Raw genomic sequence first — 22,380 nt, forward strand, 5'->3', positions numbered from 1 at the left:
CATGACTTCACAAAATAACTCATGTGGTATTTTAGTAGCATTTTTTTGTGAATGCCAAAGCAACTTTTTGAAAATTGCTGAGCAGTATTTTACCACATTTTTTAAGGTGCTCGATGTCGAATTGTGAATGGAGTCCAGTGTGACAATAAATATCCCCTCCTTAACCCAAGTGTGTCAGAGAGTGTGGTGCTACTTACAGAGTTGTGGGCTCTGGGAAAAGGCGACCCAAGAAAGCAACGGCTCCTTCAGGGGTAAGTGCTACACAATATATCACCGCCCAGCCACACCCTGAATGTTGAATCTTTCACGTCAGAAGAAGAAACTGAGATCAAGAAAATACAGAGCCGTTCTTGATGATAATGATGACTGATCAATGTATCTTTGAGAATAAAGAAATATTGGGACTTTTCATATATACAGAATATCATATATATAATAACAGTACAATGAATGACTATTTGAAAACCATTTATTTTTATGATACACATTTAATACAGTATTAAAACACATAAAAAAGGAAGGAAGTGATAAATGCTTCCACAGACAATGTGAACTAACAATCAATACTTATCATGGTCAATCCTTCTACAGAAAACTACCCTCAGAGGAACACCACCGCACAGCACAATTGGAATGTTCAAATACCGTGTTTCCCCGAAAATAAGACCGGGTCTTATACTAATTCTGGCTAAAAAAAAACGCATTAGGCCTTTTTTTCAGGGGATTATTTTTTATGTACAATAATCTACTTCTTTTTTTTTTACAGGAATAATTTTTTTTTTTAAGTTCCTGTGTCCCCTTTCTTTTCCCCCTCTCTCCCCTTCCCTCCCTGTCAGCTCAGGAGTCAGCATCCCTGTAATCCGAAAAATAAACTCCAGTTAAAGTCCTTGTAAAATCATGTAATATGCTCTTTAAAAAGATTATATAATGTCCAGCGTGTGTCTTTATGTAAAATGATTTTAGAAAATACCTTATTTACAGCGCCACTGCGCGCTCACGTGACCTGCCGGAGCTCCTCTTCCACAGAGGGAGGGGCCACTGACGTCAGCCAGGAGGAGAGCTCACACACACTAGACATTATGTAAACCTTTGACAGCGCGGAGTTCATGATATTACAAGGACTTTAACTAGGGCTTATTTTCGGGGTTGGATTTATAATGCAGCCATCCTAGAAAATTAAAATAGGTATTCGTTTCAGGGAAACACGGTACAGAAAAATCGTCCCCATTTAATGGATGCCAATAAAAATGATGAGGTTCAAAATGTTTCATGAATCTCTAACTAGTGATAACTGTGACTATCACAGTGATATCGTAATCAGTAGTTGCTTCCAAAAAGCAACAACTGCAAACTATGAGATGGTGCAGGACTCATCCCGGGTTTGGAGTTGTCTGTTGTATGCCTCAACTGCATCCAAACGTCCCTGCATCCTGTACAACTCCCGATCCTGTAGGCACAGAAACAATCAGTACATAGATTAGTTAAGATGTATGAACGGTGAATAAACCTAAAGATCTATCTACTCCAAGTACAGATGAATTATTTTCTCATATTTCAGTTTATCATTTTTGTGCAACCATTTCTTATTATGAAGAATAAAGTAATTACAATCAAATACAACGTTTACAGTGGGGCAAAAAAGTATTTAGTCAGACACCAATTGTGCAAGTTCTCCCACTTAAAAAGATGAGAGAGGCCTGTAATTGTCATCATAGGTATACCTCAACTATGAGAGACAAAATGTGGAAACAAATCCAGACAATCACATTTGTCTGATTTTTGAAAGAATGTATTTGCAAATTATGGTGGAAAATAAGTATTTGGTCAATATCAAAAGTTCATCTCAATACTTTGTTATATATCCTTTGTTTTTTTTCCAAATAATTTTCTTTTATTGAAGAAAAATAAAGAGCATATACAAGAAAACAATAACAATGGTATAACATTGAAGAATCACAGAGTATTATTATACCGTTGTGTATAAGAATAAACAATCACTTCATCACTGAGTTAGTCGTGATTAGGGAAATAGCCCCACTTGTGTACCCGTGTGGATCCAGAGATGGCGGAGAATATCGATGCTGAGGTTTGGATGGTATGCGATTGGTGTTCGTAAGGGTTGATGGAGTTTGTTTTATGGGAGGAGGACATTGCTGAAAAGGGTAATAGTTAGCGAAAAGAGCACATAGAAATTGGTACTTGTTTTGAGTACCAGTGAATGGGAATGCATTGTTTAGCAGCGTTAATCATATGCATTGTTAGAGATTTGTAGCAGGAAGTGTGTGGTAAGGGTGAGTGATGGAGAAGGAATTGGGCCGCGGTTAAGTCTAGACTGTAAGAGGTAATTTGTGTGGTTATGCGATGAACATCTGACCAGTAGTGTAGTAGGGGGGGGCATGACCACCAAATGTGGAGTAAGGTACCCCTTTCTTGGTGACATCTCCAACAGACCTCAGGGATTTCAGGTTTGAATTTATGTAGGAGTACAGGAGTGCGGTACCACCTGGATTGGATTTTAAATCCGTTTTCCTGGGTGGTAACGTTTGTTGAACCTTTGTGTATGGTCTTGAATATGTTTTCCCAGTTTTCTTCCGTGAGTGATATGGAGACTCCCATTTTTTTTACAGGCTAAGGTTTTTGTTCAGGGGCTTAAGGTAGTGGGCAATTAGTAAATTTGTTCAAGGGGGGATAGATGTTTTTTCAATCTGTGTGGCAATCTGGGCTGCAGTAAGCATCTTGCCTTGGTGGAAAAATTGGTTAGCCCTAATTTGATCTGATGGCCAGTGGTCGTTAAGGAATGATTGGTGCATTCCTGGGGGGAAGTAAGGGTTTAATTTTATTGGAGCCAATGGACCAGGGGTGGAGGATAAGTCAGTTTGTTTACACATCTCATGGATGAATTGTATGGTGGGTCCTATTAGATAGTGAAGGCGTATGTCTGATGGGATATGTTGAGAGGTGATCCACGGAAGTGAATTTAGAGGTAGTTTTGCAAAGGAGGCTTCCAGAGCAATCCAATCTTTAAGGGGGGCGTGGACATTCCAGTCTACTATCCTGGTAAGAAGGGCAGCAGTTTGGTAGTTTTGGAGGTTTGGTAGCCTGACGCCACCCAGGTGTTTTGGGCGACTGAGTTGATTGTAACTAATTCTGTGTGTTCGATCACTCCAGAGGAAGTTGGAGCATAACTGCCTGTAGGTCTTGAAAAAGGAGGGCAGGACATGGATGGGGATCGTTTGTAGTATGTATAGAAGTTTCGGCAGAGCATTCATTTTTAGGATGGCCACTCTGCCGAACTAGGAGAATAAAGGTTTGTTCCAGTTTTTAAGGTCGGAGGTCAATTTGTTTAGAAGGGGAAGATGGTTCTTAGTATAAAGATCTGCTAGTTTGGAGGGGAGTTGTATGCCTAAGTATGTAATTGAATCATTTTTCCATTGGAAGGGGAAGTTCTCTTTACATTGGTCTAATAGGTTTTGTGGGAGTGAGATATTAAGGGCATAGGATTTTAATTGGTTAATTTTAAGGTTGGAGAGAGATTGAAATTGTTTAAATTCTGACAGAATAATTGGTAGGGTAATCAGTGGGTTTGTAAGGAATAGCAGTATATCATCCGTGGATGGGGCGTATTTGTATTCCTTCGTATGCGTATGGGATCCCTGCATCATCTGGGTTGAATCTTATTTTACGGAGAAAAGGTTTGAGGGTTAGCACGAAAAGGATAAGGGACAGAGGGCAACCCTGTCTCGTCCCGTTGCAGGTGGGGAAGGCATTTGACAGAGTGTTGTTGACCCGGACTTTGGCTGAGGGGTTTGCGTATAGTGAGAAAATCAAGCCAATCATGTGAGGACCCATGCCAATGACTTGAAGAACCGCCAACATGTAGTCCCATGACACACTGTCAAATGCCTTCTCCGCATCTAGGGATAGGAAAAAGCCTTTTTGGTTAGTTTGGGTGATCATATGGTGTAAATTGATAGTTTTGATGGTGTTATCCCTGGCTTCACGCCCAGGGATAAATCTCACTTGGTCTTGTGAGACAATGGAGGGAAGGAGTGGTAGTAGTCTGTTCGCTAGAATTTTGGAGAATGACGTCCAAATTCAATAATGATATTGGCCTATAGTTCACCGTTTGGGTGGGATCTTTCCCATCTTTGGGGATGACCACAATGTGTGCCTCCAACATCCCCCGAGTGAGAGGGGCTGTGGGAGAGAGAGAATTGAAGGCTTTCAGAAAGAGTGTTTGAAGGGTTTTCAAGAATGTCTTATAATACACTGCTGAGCGGGATCTTGTTGCAGAGACACTGCGGAATGTTCTCACCATATTAAAAGCTGTTTAACCGGTTCAATACAGGGCATTTTCACCCCATTCCTTCCCAGACCAATTTTTAGTTTTCAGCACTGTCGCACTTTAAATGACAATTGCGCGGTCGTGCGACGTTGTACCCAAACAAAATTTGCGTCCTTTTTTCCCCACAAATAGAGCTTTCTTTTGGTGGTATTTGATCACCTCTGTGGTTTTTATTTTTTGCGATATAAACAAAAGAAGAGTGACAATTTTGAAAAAAACACAATATTTTTTTACTTTTTGCTTTAATAAATATCCCATTTTTAAAAAAAAAAAACAAATTTTTTCCTCAGTTTCGGCCGATACGTATTCTTCTACATATTTTTGGTAAAAAAAATCGCAATAAGGGTATATTGATTGGTTTGCGCAAAGTTATAGCGTCTACAAAATACGGGATAGATTTATGGCATTTTTAGAAAAAAAAAATTTTTTTTTTACTAGTAATAGCGCCGATCGCGATTTTTTTTTGTGACTGCGACATCATGGCGGACACATCGGACACTTTTGACACATTTTTGGGACCATTCACATTTATACAGCGATCAATGCTATAAAATTGCATTGATTACTGTATAAATGTGACAGGCAGTGAAGGGGTTAACCACTAGGGGGCGGGGAGGGGTTAAATGTTTCCTAGGGGAGTGATTATAACTATAGGGAGAGGGGACGTACAAGGGGAGGAGACCGATCGGTGTTCCTCTGTACTGGGAACACAGATCGGTCTCCTCTCAACTGACAGGATGTGGATCTGTGTGTTTACACACACAGATCCACGGTACGGCCCGGTTAACGGGCAATCGTGGGTGCCCAGCGGAGATCGCAGCCGTCGTTCACATGCACCGGGTCCCGAGCAATACGGCGGGCGCGCCCCCTAGACGGCCGGGAAGCCCAGGCCATCATATGACGTCCACCCAGGATGGGAGATCCCATCTGTGGACGTCATATTACTATGGCCGGGTAGAGAAGTGGTTAAAGTGCTTAAAAGCTGATGTAGCTGGACCTCATGGACTGGAACTCCAGTTCTACATGTCCATCTTGGAACAGCTCCAAACCACGCCCCGTTATATATCTTTTGTTGGCAATGACAGAGGTCAAACGTTTTCTATATTTCTTCACAAGGTTGTCACACACTGTTGCTGGTATGTTGGCCCATTCCTCCATGCAGATCTCCTCTAGAGCAGTGATGTTTTGGGGCTGTTGCTGGGAAACACCGACTTTCAACTCCCTCCAAAGGTTTTCTATGGGCTTGAGATCTGGAGACTGGCTAGGCCACTCCAGGACCTTGAAATGCTTCTTAAGAAGCCACTCCTTCATTGCCTGGGCAGTGTGTTTGGGATCATTGTCATGCTGAAAGACCCAGCCATGTTTCATCTTCAATGCCCTTGCTGATGGGAGGAGGTTTGCACTCAAAATCTCACAATACATTAGGGGTGCGCATCTTCACTGGTCTCACGATTCGATTCGATTACGATTATCTGGTCAACGATTCAATTTGATTCGATTCCGCGATGCATCACGATGCATCACGATTACCGACGAGCGAAAACAAACTGAAAAATACTGAACCTCCCCCATCAAATGCAGCCACTGTGGCCGTCAAACGCAGCCACTTGTGCCGCCCAAACGCAGCCATTTGTGCCCATCAAACGCAGCCACCTGTGCCCAAACACAGCCACTTGTGCCCGTCAAATGCAGCCACCTGTGCCCGTCAAACGCAGCCACTTGTGCCCAAAGGCAGCCACTTGTGCCGCCCAAACGCAGCCACTTGTGCCGCCCAAACGCAGCCACCTGTGCCCGTCAAACGCAGCCACCTGTGCCCGTCAAACGCAGCCATCTGTGCCCGTCAAACGCAGCCACTTGTGCCCAAACGCAGTCACTTGTGCCCATCAAACGCAGTCACTTGTGCCCATCAAATGCAGCCACCTGTGCCCAAACGCAGCCACTTGTGCCCATCAAGCGCAGTCACTTGTGCCCGTCAAACGCAGCCACTTGTGCCCAAATGCAGCCACTTGTGCCCAAACGCAGTCACTTGTGCCCATCAAACGCAGTTACTTGTGCCCATCAAACGCAGCCACCTGTGCCCAAACGCAGCCACTTGTGCCCATCAAACGCAGCCACTTGTGCCCGTCAAACGCAGCCACTTGTGCCCGTCAAACGCAGCCACTTGTGCCCGTCAAACGCAGCCACTTGTGCCTGTCAAACGCAGTCACTTGTGCCCAAACGCAGTCACTTGTGCCCATCAAACGCAGTCACTTGTGCCCATCAAACGCAGTCACTTGTGCCCATCAAACGCAGCCACCTGTGCCCGTCAAACGCAGTCACTTGTGCCCATCAAACGCAGCCACCTGTGCCCAAACGCAGCCACTTGTGCCTGTCAAACTCAGCCATCTATGCCCAAACAATGCAGCCATCACTAACCCCCCACAATTACTTTATTTGAATTAATGTTATATTACAATAGATGCTGTGCCCCTGCTGTATGTGCTTTTAAAAAAACAATGTCACCTCATACTGAATTTCTCCAAAGTAGTACGATCATGTGACTCTCGGCTCGTCCCGTCCCGCCCCTCTCCGCTCTCCTCTCCTCTCACCTGTCTCCTGAGTCCTGACGTCAGCGGGGAATTCTCAGTCTCGCCCGCTGACTATAGTTATCGTATCAGAAGAGATGCGGGCGGGACTGAGAAATCCCCGCTGACGTCAGGACTCAGGAGACGGAAGAGGAGAGCGGAGAGGGAAGAGCAGAGTGGAGAGGGGCGGGACGGGCCGGGAGTCACATGATCGTAATACTACGGCAAAATTCGGTATAAAGCGACATTTTTTTTAAAAAAGCACATACAGCGGGGGCACAGCATCTATTGTAATATAACATTAATTAAAATAAAGTCTTTTTAAAAATCCGCTCGGAGTGCTTTCCCGGCAGGGGCGGGGCTAGTAATGACGTCACCGAACATCGATTTTCTGGTCCTTAAGCATCGATGCCGCATCGGGGACACCCGAATCGCGATGCATCGATGCAACGATTAATTTCAGCACCCCTACAATACATGGCCCCATTCATTCTTTCATGTACATGGATCAGTCGTCCTGTTCCCTTTGCAGAGAAACAGCCCAAAAGCATGATGTTGCCACCCCCATGCTTCACAGTATGGTGTTCTTTGGTTGCAACTCAGCATTCTCTCTCCTCCAAACACGACGAGTTGTGTTTCTACCAAACAGTTCTACTTTGGTTTCATCTGACCCTATGACATTCTCCCAATCCTCTTCTGGATCATCCAAATGCTCTCTATTAAACCTCAGATGGGCCCGGACATGTACTGGCTTAAGCAGGGGGACACGTCTGGCACTGCAGGATCTGAGTCCCTGGTGGCGTAGTGTGTTACTGATGGTAGCCTTTGTTACGTCGGTCCTAGCTCTCTGCAAGTCATTCACTATGTCCCCATGTGTGGTTCTGGGATTTTTGCTCACCGTTCTTGTGATCATTTTGACCCCACGGGGTGAGATCTTGCGTGGAGCCCCAGATCGAGGGAGATTATCAGTGGTCTTGTATGTCTTCCATTTTCTAATTATTGCTCCCACAGTTGATTTCTTCACACCAAGCTGCTTGCCTATTGCAGATTCAGTCTTCCCAGCCTGGTGCAGGTCTAAAATTTTGTTTCTGGTGTCCTTCGACAGCTCTTTGGTCTTCACCATAGTGGAGTTTGGAGTGTGACTGTTTGAAGTTGTGAACAGGTGTCTTTTATACTGATAACAAGTTCAAACAGGTGTCATTAATACAGGTAATGAGTGGAGGACAGAGGAGCCTCTTAAAGAAGAAGATACAGGTCTGTGAGAGCCAGAAATCTTGCTTGTTTGTAGGTGATCAAATACTTATTTTCCACCATAATTTGCAAATAAATTCTTTCAAAAATCAGACAATGTGATTGTCTGGATTTGTTTCCACATTTTGTCTCTCATAGTTGAGGTATATCTATGATGACAATTACAGGCCTCTCTCATCTTTTTAAGTGGGAGAACTTGCACAATTGGTGGCTGACTAAATACTTTTTTGCCCCACTGTACATATGGACATTCCATGGTAACAATTGTTTTGCTGTACACACTGGATATAAATCTCAATCTTTATTCTTTGCATGTAAAGATGGCAGAGTACAGGTTCATGCCAGAGGTATTTCTTTCAGCATGGCAGGGTTACTTCTCAATCAACTGCATCATCTGTTGGGTTGCAATTAATCTGTTTCCCTGCAGTCTGATGTATCCCCCCTTCCCTGACATCGGGGGTCTTCTGTAACCTCTTGCCGCCCATGTGATGTATATATGTAGTGGCAAAGAGGATGGACTTTAACACCCACATATGTGTCCATGGGCGGCAGAACTTTCTGTCCTGAGAGAGGGCTCACTGATTTCTTTTTTCAAATTCTTTATTTATATAAGAAAGTAATCAGTGAATACATGGAAACATTGTCACCTCACATTACATCTTATTCCTTATTTTGGGCACAATTAAAAAAATTAATATATCGCCCTATCATTTATACAACTCAATATATATAAATATCATTTCCCTGCAAAATATTTCCATAAACCCCTTTTCTTTCTTCTTTTAGAACTCTCCTTAATTTCATAATACAAAAGAAAGAGGGCTATCACCCTCATTTTGCTCCATGTATTCTGTCTTCCATCCTCTATTTTATCTTTTACAAAAAGAAAAACCCCTACACCCAACTCCCCTCTACTAGAGAGGAAAAAAAATATCCAACTGATGTTTAATACCTTTATATTTTAAAGTATTTGTGAAGGTTTTGGAATTCTAGCTTATGAATTCAGCATTATACAGAAAATAGGGAGGAAAAGCTCCACCTTTTACTTGAGGAATTAGCAGAAAAGGACAAGGAAGTTTCCATTGAAATAAACCCTCAAAAGACAAAAACTGTGGTTGTAACCAACAAAGGACACAAAGATGGAAAAACACTATAACCCAAGGCACTTGGTTCCCTAATTATAAACCACTTCCTCGAGCTGTAAAACAAACATTCAGTATATGATATATATATATATATATATATATATATATATATATATATATATAAGGCAATAAAATATAAAGTAATTGGGTCACCTCATATCAGGGCTGGGACAAGGGGTGGGCAGGAGGGGAGCTGCCCTGGGCACAGCAGAGCAAGGGGTCAGAGAATGGACACAGGGCATTAGGGCAGCACAGTGGTGTAGTGGGTAGCACTCTCGCCTAGCAGTAACAATGGGTCGCTGGTTTGAATCCCAACTACCTGCCTGGAGTTTGCATGTTCTCCCTGTGCCTGTGTGAGTTTCCTCTGGGTACTCCGGTTTCCTCCTACACTACAAAGACATGCTGGTAGGTTAATTGGCTCCTGTCCAAAATTGGCCCTAGTATATGAATGTGAGTGGGGACCTTGGATTGTAGGGACTGATGTGAGTGTGCGATGTATGTGTGGATCGCTGTGTACATTGAAAGTGCTATATGGGAATAGGAATAGGGATAATTGTAGACACGCACCCACACTCACTCAGGTTGGATGGACTGGTGTCTTTATTCAACCTTGCTAACTATGTAACTATGTAGGGCAGTAAAACCCAAAGATCTTCCTCTTTGAGGATTAGCAGGGAGGAAGTGTTTGTTCCATCTCACTTCTCTCCTCCCCTTTTCTGTGTCCAGGGCAACAGCAGTTGAATCTTGGACATGTTGCCGTGCGGGTCGACCTGAACGCGGCGCATTGGTCCTGGGCACGGACGTATGACGTCATTGCGCGCGCCATATATATATATGTATGCTCCTATTATAGGTCTCCGTTTTTGGACCCCAGTGCACACACATGGACTGTTTCAGCATACAGTTTTGCTGATGCTTCTGGGAATGTGACATCCTGAAAGGTTTTGGATTTTTCCTCTCCCTTTGAAGACCACTAACACAACTAAAGCATTAACAAAATGGATGGAGTGCATGAAGGGATCTGCGTTATGGTGTCAACTTCTCTTTTAATCTTGTGGATACCCATATGTAATTGCAAATAATAAGGATGTAAGTGATAAGCACCCTGATGGGCTATATGTATTATAGACATTATCAGCTGTAAAAGGTATATTGATGTACAAACTGTCCACTGATTACCTTGCATCTCTTATAGATATGAAATTCTCTGCTATAACCCTGATGAAGGAGAAAACTTTTTCCGAAATGCGTTGGACTACAGGAAATCATATCCTCCATTGCAATCTTCTCTATATACTGTATCCACGTTTATGTGTAATATTTATATGTGTTTTTTTCAATAAACACTTTATGTAATTTTCATACTTTACTATTTGTGTGGTAGTGCTCTCAAAGTCCCACTTTAGGGGTTTCCTCTTCTCTGTATCCACACTTGTATCTGCACTTTTTTACTGTCTCTTTTTATGTGTACTATTTTAATAAAGGTATCAATGCACTATGTAGCTTTTTTGCAACCCTGTTTACCCTTTACAGAAAGGACACAAAGATATGAAAATGAAAGAATAGAGTAAGTAACCAACTTTCAATATCTTGAAATGTGTATTAGTGAAAGCCTGAAGAATGATGCTGATGTCAAAGCTGGAATCACCAAGGCCAAACAAAATTTTTGGGGACACAAAAAGCTGATACAGAACCATCCTACTCGATGAATAAAGAAAAGATTGCTACAAACAGAAGCAATCAAAAGCTTGTGATGTTCTATCACAAGCTTTGGACTGTGGTGCTACAGGAAGATCTTAAAAATCAGCTGGACATGCATGGTCACAAAAAAAAGAGGTGCTGCAAAGAGTCAATGAAGCAAAACAATGTCTGTTGTAAGGAATATTAATAGAAAGGTCCCAATATATTGGCCTTATCACAAGAAACTCTGCTACAGAGGAGCTATGCAGGACTGTGGAAGAGAGCGAGGTAAAGAAAGGGAAGAGGGAAAAAGAATATGGTGAATGGACGACATCCAGGTTTACATTAACCACTTGCCAACAGCCTAACGCAGATATACTGCGGCAGAATGGCACGGGCAGGCAAAATCACGTACCAGGTACATGATCTGCCTCCCGCAGGCGGGGGGTCCGATCGGACCCCCCCGGTGCCTGAGGCAGTCGGCTTTTGTCTGGAATCGATCAGAGGTGAGGGGGAGACCATCCATTCGTGGCCCCCCTCGCGATCACTCCCAGCCAATGAGCTTCTTCCTCTGCTGCTGTATAGTAAACAGTGGCAGAGGAGGTGATGTCATCTCTCCTCGGATCGGTATTTTCCGTTCCGGCGCCGAGAAGAGAAGACATCAGAGTGAGTTGCACAACACAACACACACAGTAGAACACACCAGGAATACATTACACCCCCGATCACCCCCTGATCCCCCCCGATTACCCCCCGTCACACTGACACCAAGCGTTTTTTTTTTCTGATTACTGCATTGGTGTCAGTTTGTGACAGTCAGTGTGGTAGGGCAGTTAGTGGTAGCCCCCTTTAGGTCTAGGGTACCCCCCTAACAAAGTTTTAACCCCTTGATCACCCCCCGTCGCCACTGTCACTAAGCAATCATTTTTCTGATCGCTGTATTAGTGTCACTGTTGACGCTAGTTAGGGAGGTAAATATATAGGTTCGCCGTCAGCGTTTTATAGCATCAGGGACCCCCATATACTACCTAATAAAGGTTTTAACCCCTTGATTGCCCCCTGATTGCCCTCTAGTTAACCCTTTCACCAGTGATCACCGTATAACCGTTACGGGTGAGGCTGGTTAGTTAGTTTATTTTTTATAGTGTCAGGGCACCCGCCGTTTATTACCGAATAAAGGTTTAGCCCCCTGATCGCCCGGCGGTGATATGCGTCGCCCCAGGTAGCGTCAGGTTAGCGCCAGTACCGCTAACACCCACGCACGCAGCATACGCCTCCCTTAGTGGTATAGTATCTGAACGGATCAATATCTGATCCGATCAGATCTATCAATCACTGTCACTTACAAAACACTAAACACACATAACTGCAGCGTTCACAGAGTCAGGCCTGATCCCTGCGATCGCTAACAGTTTTTTTGGTGGCGTTTTGGTGAACTGGCAAGCACCAGTCCCAGGCAGCGTCAGGTTAGTGCCAGTAGCGCTAACACCCACACATGCAGCATACACCTCCCTTAGTGGTATAGTATCTGAACAGATCAATATCTGATCCGATCAGATCTATACTAGCGTCCCCAGCAGTTTAGGGTTCCCAAAAACCCAGTGTTAGCAGGATCAGCCCAGATACCTGCTAGCACCTGCGTTTTGCCCCTCCGCCCGACCCAGCCCACCCAAGTGCAGTTTCGATCGATCACTGTCACTTACAAAACACTAAATGCATAACTGCAGCGTTCACAGAGTCGGGCCTGATCCCTGCGATCGCTAACAGTTTTTTTGGTAGCGTTTTGGTGAACTGGCAAGCACCAGCGGCCTAGTACACCCCGGTCGTAGTCAAACCAGCACTGCAGTAACACTTGGTGACGTGGTGAGTCTTATAAGTGCAGTTCAAGCTGGTGAGGTGGCAAGCACAAGTAGTGTCCCGCTGCCACCAAAAAGACAAACACAGGCCTGTCAATCCCATAATGCCCTTCCTGCTGCATTCGCCAATCCTAATTGGGAACCCACCGCTTCTGCAGCGCCCGTACTTCCCCCATTCACATCCCCAACCAAATGCAGTCAGCTGCATGAGAGGCATTTTCTTTATGTCCTCCCAAATACCCCTACCCAACGAACCCCCCCAAAAAAGATGTCGTGTCTGCAGCAAGTGCGGATATAGGCGTGACACCCGCTATTATTGTCCCTCCTGTCCTGACAATCCTGGTCTTTGCATTGCTGAATGTTTTGAACGCTAGTTGAGTATTAGCGTAGGGTACAGCATTGCACAGACTAGGCAAACTTTCACAGGGTCTCCCAAGATGCCATCGCATTTTGAGAGACCCGAACCTGGAACCGGTTACAGTTATAAAAGTTACAGTTACAAAAAAAAGTTAAAAAAAAAAAAAAAAAAAAACACAAAAAAATATATACCGTATATACTCGAGTATAAGTCGTCCCGAGTATAAGTCGAGACCCCTAATTTACCACAAAAAACTGGGAAAAACTTATTGACCCGAGTATAAGTCGAGGGTGAGAAATGCAGAGGGTCAATAATGTCCATCTGCAGCTGCCTGCCTCCCTGTGTCCTGTGCAGCCTACCTGTGTCCTGTACATGTGTGTCCTGTACATGTGTGTCCTGTACATGTGTGTCCTGTGTGTATGTGTGTCCTGTGTGTATGTGTGTCATGTGTGTCATGTGTGTCATGTGTGTCATGTGTGTCATGTGTGTCCTGTGTGTCATGTGTGTCATGTGTGTCCTGTGTGCATGTGTGTCCTGTGTGCATGTGCAGCCTACCTGTGTCCTGTGTAGCCTTCCTGTAGCGATCTCCATCCTCAGACAGCGGCCGTGTGATGATACTGTTCGGCGGCCATTCCACAGTTCAAAAGCCGCGCCTCCTCCTCGTCTGTGATAGGCTGACCGCTGACTGCCTATCACGGACATTCTCTCATTCTCATACCACGGACGAGGATGAGAGAATGTCCGTGATAGGCTGTACACTGACAGCTGTTCAGCCTATCACAGATGAGCAGGAGGCGCGGCTTTTGAAAGCTGCAATAGCCGGCGAACAGTAGCATTACACGCCGGCCGCCGTCTGCCTGCATGACACGCTGATCATGCAGACAGACGGCAGGGACTCGAGTATAAGTCGAAGGGACACTTTCAGCCCAAAAAAAAGGGCTGAAAAATTCGACTTATACTCGAGTATATACGGTAAAATAAAAAAAAAATAGTTGTCGTTTTATTGTTCTCTCTCTCTCTATTCTCTCTATTGTTCTGCTCTTTTTTACTGTATTCTATTCTGCAATGTTTTATTGTTATTATGTTTTATCATGTTTGCTTTTCAGGTATGCAATTTTTTATACTTTACCGTTTACTGTGCTTTATTGTTAACTATTTTTTTGTCTTCAGGTACGCCATTCACGACTTTGAGTGGTTAACCCAGAATGATGTCTGCAGGTTTAGGTATCATCTTGGTATCATTCTTTTCAGCCAGCCGTCGGCTTTCATGTAAAAGCAATCATAGTGGCTAATTAGCCTCTAGACTGCTTTTACAAGCAGTGGGAGGGAATGCCCCCCCCCCACCATCTTCAATGTTTTTCTCTGGCTCTCCTGTCTCAACAGGGAACTTGAGAATGCAGCTGGTGATTCAGCCAGCTGACCATAAAGCTGATCAGAGACCAGAGTGGCTCCAAACATCTCTATGGCCTAAGAAACCGGAAGCTACGAGCATTTCATGACTTAGATTTCGCTGGATGTAAATAGCGCCATTGGGAAATTGGGAAAGCATTTTATCACACCGATCTTGGTGTGGTCAGATGCTTTTAGGGCAGAGGAGAGATCTAGGGTCTTATAGACCCCAATTTTTTTTTAAAAAGAGTACCTGTCACTACCTATTGCTATCATAGGGGATATTTACATTCCCTGAGATAACAATAAAAATGATTAAAAAAAAAAAAATAAGATAAAAAAGCAAAAAAATAATAAAGAAAAAAAAAAAGCACCCCTGTCCCCCCCTACTCTCGTGCTAAGGCGAACGCAAGCGTCGGTCTGGCGTCAAATGTAAACAGCAATTGCACCATGCATGTGAGGTATCACCGCGAAGGTCAGATCGAGGGCAGTAATTTTAGCAGTAGACCTCCTCTGTAAATCTAAAGTGGTAACCTGTAAAAGCTTTTAAAGGCTTTTAAAAATGTATTTAGTTTGTTGCCACTGCACGTTTGTGCGCAATTTTAAAGCATGTCATGTTTGGTATCCATGTACTCGGCCTAAGATCATCTTTTTTATTTCATCAAACATTTAGTGCATTAAAATTTCAAAAAGTGTGTTTTTTCCCAAAAAAATGCGTTTGAAAAATCGCTGCGCAAATACTGTGTGAAAAAGAAAAAGAAACACCCACCATTTTAATCTGTAGGGCATTTGCTTTAAAAAAATATATAATGTTTGGGGGTTCAAAGTAATTTTCTTGCAAAAAAAAAAATTTTTCATGTAAACAAAAAGTGTCAGAAAGGGCTTTGTCTTCAAGTAGTTAGAAGAGTGGGTGATGTGTGACATAAGCTTCTAAATGTTGTGTATAAAATGCCAGGACAGTTAAAACCCCCCCAAATGACCCCCTTTTGGAAAGTAGACACCCCAAGCTATTTGCTGAGAGGCATGTCGAGTCCATGGAATATTTTATATTGTGACACAAGTTGCGGGTAAAAGACAATTTTTTTTTTTTTTCTTGCACAAAGTTGTCACTAAATGATATATTGCTCAAACATGCCATGGGAATATGTGGAATTACACCCCAAAATACATTCTGTTGCTTCTCCTGAGTATGGGGATACCACATGTGTGAGACTTTTTGGGAGCCTAGCCGCGTACGGAACCCCGAAAACCAAGCACCGCCTTCAGGCTTTCTAATGGCGTAAATTTTTGATTTCACGCTTCACTGCCTATCACAGTTTCGGAGGCCATGGAATGCCCAGGTGGCACAAACCCCCCCCCCAAATGATCCCATTTTGGAAAGTAGACACCCCAAGCTATTTGCTGAGAGGTATAGTGAGTATTTTGCAGACCTCACTTTTTGTCACAAAGTTTTGAAAATTGAAAAAAGAAAAAAAAAATTTTTTCTTGTCTTTCTTTATTTTCAAAAACAAATGAGAGCTGCAAAATACTCACCATGCCTCTCAGCAAATAGCTTGGGGTGTCTACTTTCCAAAATGGGGTCATTTGGGGGGGGGGGGTTTGTGCCACCTGAGCATTCCATTAGAAATATACTTAGAATAGGGGACCCATAGGTCACTTTCCAATAGTTGATGCACTAGCATAGAAAGTGAAAGAGGCGGTGTATCACAATACAGCTCAGCTCAACATGTTGCGCGTATTCAAAAGACGCTTCAGAAGCTTATGGCGTATTCTATGAATAAGAAATTGCAAATAAGACTGTGGAATTTTATAGGGAGCTGTGTAGCAGCATAAATACCATTAAGACAAGAATGTTGTATAATAATGTTATAAATCAATAATAGAAACTTATTTGCAATTTCTTATTCATAGAATATGCTGTGAGCTCCTGAAGAAGCATCTTTTGAATACACGCAACATGTCAAGCTGAGCTGTGTTATGCCACTCCGCCTCTTTCATTTTCTATGCTAGTGCATCAACTATTGGAAAGTGACCTATGGGTCCCCTATTCTAAGTAAATTATACCATACATTAATTTGTATGGGCAGGGGTTTACAGGCCTATATAACTGTGGGTCACATGCTCCACGGGGGCTGTGGCTTGCTGATGGTAAAAGAACAGCAAAGGAAGACAGTATGTAGAAGCTGGTGCAGCTTAAGAACTTTCCCCTCCGAGGAGGGAAACATGCCTTCACAGGAGGAGAGATGGAGGAGATTACAGTAAGAATCTGCAACATCTAAAAAGGAGAGGCTGCTATTATCAAGAGAAAAGAAGGAAAACAGGGAGAGGACCCGAGTATGGCAATCATGGACGGTCGCTCAAATGTACATGTGAGTGCATACCCAGGGAAGCAGTATTTTCAAAGACTGAGGGTGCTGAGGATCACCCGGGGGAAATTCCATCAGTCTGTCCAAGAACTCTATTCAGAGTATTGTTCTTGGGACTTAACTTGGAGATACTGTGTGGTTGGGAAATAGTAGTAAACAGGAGGGAGATGATTTGCAGACCATTACAGGAACCAAGTGAATAAGGCAGCTCATATCTCTAGAAGATTTGTTTCATATTCTTTCTGCAACGTGCTCATGGAAGGAATAAAGTTATTGTTCTTCGTTCACGACAATGCTCCACCGGCTGGCTGGAAGCCAAAAGCCGCTATGGAGGCGTGGTAGCGGCGTGCGTTCCACGGCCTAACAGCCGGTGGAGCATTGTCAGCTCCCATTTTTTAACTTATTTGTTTTAACTCATTTGTTTAATAAATTTACATCTTTTTGGATTTACGCTATGAGGCTCCTCTTTTCTCTACATACATGGACTTTCTCCGGTGGATACCATTAAAAGGATTATAGCGAATTAAATGGGAAGGAGATCATGGACCCTGAGAGAGGGATATCGGTCGTTCAGGATTCCTGTTACTGGATCTACACACATATGCCCATTAACCCTGCAGGGGTTGGGCCTTCCGACAGTACTGAAAACCTGCTGGGGATTACTTGGATACACCTACCATCTGTGCACAGGGACTTTTTTTACACTTATTGGACAATTTTTATTGGACAATTTTTATTGGTGCACATAAAATTATTACACGTTTTTTGGTTGCACATATTCACAAACTAATTTATCAAATCTATACATTTTTTGATTGCTGCACATCTATTTATTATATATATTTTGTATTTATATCTTCTGATCTTTCCAGTCAATATTAGAGGAATTATAGTTGCCAACTTTTGGTGTCACTTGGCACGTCAGTGGGATTTTTAAACGTGGATATGTTTTAGTGTCACTCATACCAGCTTTTTATGTTCTTTATATTTATTTTCACTTTTTATAAATGTTTTGGTGACTTGCACACCCACATCCCATATGACATATACACTGTAAAGGGTTGTAGCACGTTTTCAGGATTTTTCACCAAGTTTGCTGTTGGTGCACACATTTTTATTTTTATTTTTAGATTTCACCTCTTCATATAAATTGTCTGTGAACAGCGCCATTCCCCTATTAGAACATTCTTAAGGAAGTTTATAGCCAGTAGCCAATAGCTGCCCTAGCGTGGCTTTTTGTCCGTTGAACTAGCATACAGACGAGCTGACTTTTCGACCGGACTCGAGTTCAACGGATAGATTTAAAACATGTTTCAAATCTAAGTCCGTCCAACTTTTGAGAAAACAAAGTCCGCTGGAGCCCACACACGATCGAATTGTCCGTCGAAATCCCGTCCGCCGGGCAAAGTCTGCCGTAAAGTCTGCTCGTGTGTACGCGACATAACACTGGGACCAAAAAGGGGCCATTCCCAAAACTGTTGTCACAAGGTTAGAAGCACATAATTGTCTAAAATGTCTTTCCATGCTGCCACATTAACAGGAGCCTTTACTGGAATCACCTGACCTTATTGATTTGAAGGGAAATCCACTTTTGGCCATCTAGGTAGGTGAAGTTTTCCACAAAGTTTGGTTGTGTAGTATTTACTTAGGATTAGTTTCTCACGTGCACTGAATTCGTTTTTGGGCACTACAACTACCACACAGAAAACAGACACTCCATTATTATATAAAACCACTGTACTGGTGAAGCATTCATATTCTAGTTTTGATTCGGAACATGTTTTTTGGCCAAAAAGTGAAAATAGGTTTTAAAATACAGTGTATTTGAATAAATTAGGTAGCAAATTAAACTAATTAGTATTACCATTTCCTTCTCCCTGAGGACTTGTTCCATTTTCTCGTTCATCCGTTTGCTCTCTTCCTCCATCTTATGATTTAACTGTTCAATAGTCCTCTTGTAGTTCTCTCTTTCTTCATTTAATATCTGTTTCTGAAGCTCTTCTTTCATTTGTTGTAATTTTTCATGCATTTCCTCTATTTGTTTTCTAGAGTTTTCCTCTGACAAACAAAGCAAACAATGGGGTCAATTCAAAATGCAGTAAAATAACGCTTGCGGCAAATCAGTTTTGAAAGTGCAATTCACTAAGAATTTTGAGTTAATTACTGCATTATTTAATGCAATAATTTACAGCATTCAGTTGGTTGCTAAGGAGCGGGCTGGGAAGCCGACGGCCGAGTCCTTAACAACAGATGACTCATCAGCTGTCAGTTGGTTCACTCACCAATGCATACCAGACCCTTATCTGAGCATGCAGCACGGCAGGCCAGGCCAGGCCACATGCCACCATACCAAGCCACATGCATCAACATGGGGGGTGGGTGCTTTGGGGCGGGGGGGCTCTGCCCCCTCACCCAAAGCACCTTGTCCTTATGTTTATGGTACATCATCCCCACAACCCTGGCCAGTTGCTGTGGGGTTCTGCGGTCAGGGGGTTATCTGAATCTGGAAGCCCCCTTTAACAAGCCCCCTGATCCCAGTCCCTCCCTATGTGAATTAGTATGGGGTACAATGTACCCCTACCCATTCAACAAAAAAGTTGTCAAAAAGTAATAAAAATCCAGAGACAGTTTTTGACAATTCCTTTATAAGAAAAAATAAAAAAAAACAGTAACCCCCATGCACACCACCTAAACCTGAAAAACGCAAAAAATATATATATAAAAAGAGCTCCACTTGCAAAGACCTCTGGCCATCGAATGCCTCCTCCGCCGTTTGACAGTTTTTATATAGGTAATGGCTGGCCACCTGGCGATGTTACCGGGTGGCACCGCCCCTTGTGACATCACAGACACAGCATGCACCGGTCCATGACATCACAAAAAGGACGGTGCCACCAGGTGACATCGACAGGTGGCCCCCCTTACCTATATAAGAACTGTCAAATGGTGGAGGAGGCATTTGGCGGCCAGCCATCCTTGCAGGTGGAGCTCTTTTTATTTTTTTGTTTTTTGGGTTTTGGTGGTGTGCGGGCGTCATGATTGTCATCGGGGGACACTGTTTTTTTTACTTTTTAATAAAGGAATTGTCAAGAACTGTCTCTCTGTTTTTATAACTTTGACACTTTTTTGGTGAATGGGTAGGGGTACAATGTACCCCATACTCATTCAAATAGGTGGGGGGTGAGATCTGGGGCCCCCCTTGCTAAAGGGAGTTTTCATATTCCGATAAGCCCCTTCCCGCAGACCCCCAAAACCACCAGCCAGGGTTGAGGGGATGAGGCCTTTGTCGTCATCAACACAGGATAAGAGTCTAGTATGGATTTTTGGGGGGGGCACACTGTTTTGTTTTCATCATTATTAAAGTTGGCATGTTTGTTCACATTCAGCTGTGAACCCATTGTTAAGGATGCCGAGGCTGGCTGCCCAGCCCCCTTCTTAGCAACCAGCTATTTGTCAAAAAAACATTGTGGGCCCTCACCCTGTTTTTTGACAAATACTGCATTTGATACCACCAGCAAAACCCTGTTGGTAAATATTGTATATTTCTTTACTCTCTGGTCCATTTGTTAATACGACTTAAGAGCTTTTTAACCACTTGCCCACTGGGCACTTAAACCCCCTTCCTGCCCAGACCAATTTTCAGCTTTCGGTGCTCTCACATTTTGAATGACAATTACTGAGTCATGCAACACTGTACCCAAATGATTTTTTTTTGTCCTCTTTTTCACACAAATAGAGCTTTCCTTTGGTGGTATTTATTCACAACTTGTTTTTTTATTTTTTGCGCTATAAATAAAAAAAGACCGAAAATTTTGTAAAACATTCCTAATTTCTGTTATAAAATTTTGCAAATTAGTAATTTTTCTTCACATATTTTGGCCAAAATGTATACTGCTACATATCTTTGGTAAAAATAACCCAAATCAGTGTATATTGTTTAGTCTTTGTGAAAGTTAAAGAGTCTGCAAGCTATGGTGCCAATCATTGAAAATTGATCACACCTGATGTACTTAAGAAACTAACAAGCCAGGAAGGTACAAATACCTCCCAAATTACTCCTTTTTGGAAAGTAGACATTCCAAGGTATTTAGTAAGAGGCATGATGAGTTTTTTGAAGTTGTAGTTTTTCCCACAATTCTTTTCAAACTGAAGATTTTTTTTATTTATTTTTATTTTTCACATAATTTTTATATTAACAGGTTATTTCTCTCACACAGCATATGCATACTTGTAACTACACCTCAAAACACATTCTGCTACTTCTCCTGAGTATGACGACACCACATGTGTGAGACTTTTACGCAGCCTGGCCACATAGAGAGGCCCAACATGCAGGGAGCACCGTCAGGTGTTATAGGGATATAAATTACACATCTAATTTCTAGACTCTCACACATTTTTTAAGGCCCTGGAGCACTAGGACAATGGAAGTGCCCAAAAAAAGACCCCAGTTTGCAAAGTAAACAGCCCAACAAATAATCTATGAGGCATAATGAGTCTTTTGAACATGTAATTTTTTTCCACAAGTTTTTGGAAAATGTGGAAAGAAAATGAAAACGCATTTTTTTTTACACAAAATTGTCAGATTAAAAGATATTTCTAACACATAGCATGTACATAGCAAAAATGACCCCCCAAAATACATTCTGCTACTCCTCCGGAGTATGGCGATGGATGAAGCATGGATGGACATGAATGAGATGGGCACAGATCAGAGCTGTGGGCACTTCAGATTCAGCCCACAGCACTACTGCACCCGACTCCTTCCTCTCCTCACACACTTTACCGATTGGTGTGGGGAGAGGGGAGGAGCCGAACCAGACATGCCCTGGTTTGTTGACAAGTGATCACTGCGTCCAATACGGAGTGATCACGTGGTAAAGGGCCACTGTCATTGTCCTTTACCCCGATACATGAGGCTCTGGGTTTTGAAGACCCGACGGTCACGGACATTCCCGGATGCATGGGGCGCGTGGGAGCATCTTTCTGGGAGGACACCATATAATGCCCTCACAGAGTTATCTGACCTTGCTGTAGCCGTCATTTGGCTATGGCCCGGTCGGCAAGTGGTTAAATGAAATTTACTTATATTTTTCATTTAGCGGTATGATTTGGACTTAATGTAGCGCATGTGGTAATTTATGAAAATGAGTCACGTGAATGCGTTATCACATGCAGTAAACATTAGTGAATGGACCCCAATAAATGTAAAAATAAATACAATTTTTTACTTCTTGGCCTTGTTATAGGAAGCAAACTTAAACCTTCTGCTCTGTCCATTACAGGTACATAAATCACAAAGATTAGGCTGTGCCCATATGGGCTTCAGCTCGTAGCTACAAGCAACTTTGTTGAAGCTTTTTAAATAAGGTTACCAGATTTTCAATATAAATTCAGGGGACAACCTACTGACCACACCCACAAAA

The 22,380-nt window shown here is 42.9% G+C and overlaps 1 protein-coding gene across 1 annotated transcript in view; it reads right to left on the reverse strand.

The window, feature by feature from the left end:
• Positions 1 to 451: 451 nt before the first annotated feature.
• Positions 452 to 22,380, reverse strand: part of LOC141121420 (guanylate-binding protein 7-like) — a gene marked incomplete at its 5' end in the record, with an annotated part of 28,968 nt that continues 7,039 nt past the window's right edge. The window contains 2 exon segments of the mRNA XM_073611107.1: positions 452 to 1,447; positions 18,819 to 19,012. Of these exon segments, the coding sequence (XP_073467208.1) occupies positions 1,352 to 1,447; positions 18,819 to 19,012 (290 nt within the window). The 3' untranslated portion in view covers positions 452 to 1,351.

This window comes from Aquarana catesbeiana, unplaced genomic scaffold, assembly GCF_042186555.1.
Source record: "Aquarana catesbeiana isolate 2022-GZ unplaced genomic scaffold, ASM4218655v1 unanchor171, whole genome shotgun sequence".
NCBI lineage: Eukaryota > Metazoa > Chordata > Amphibia > Anura > Ranidae > Aquarana > Aquarana catesbeiana.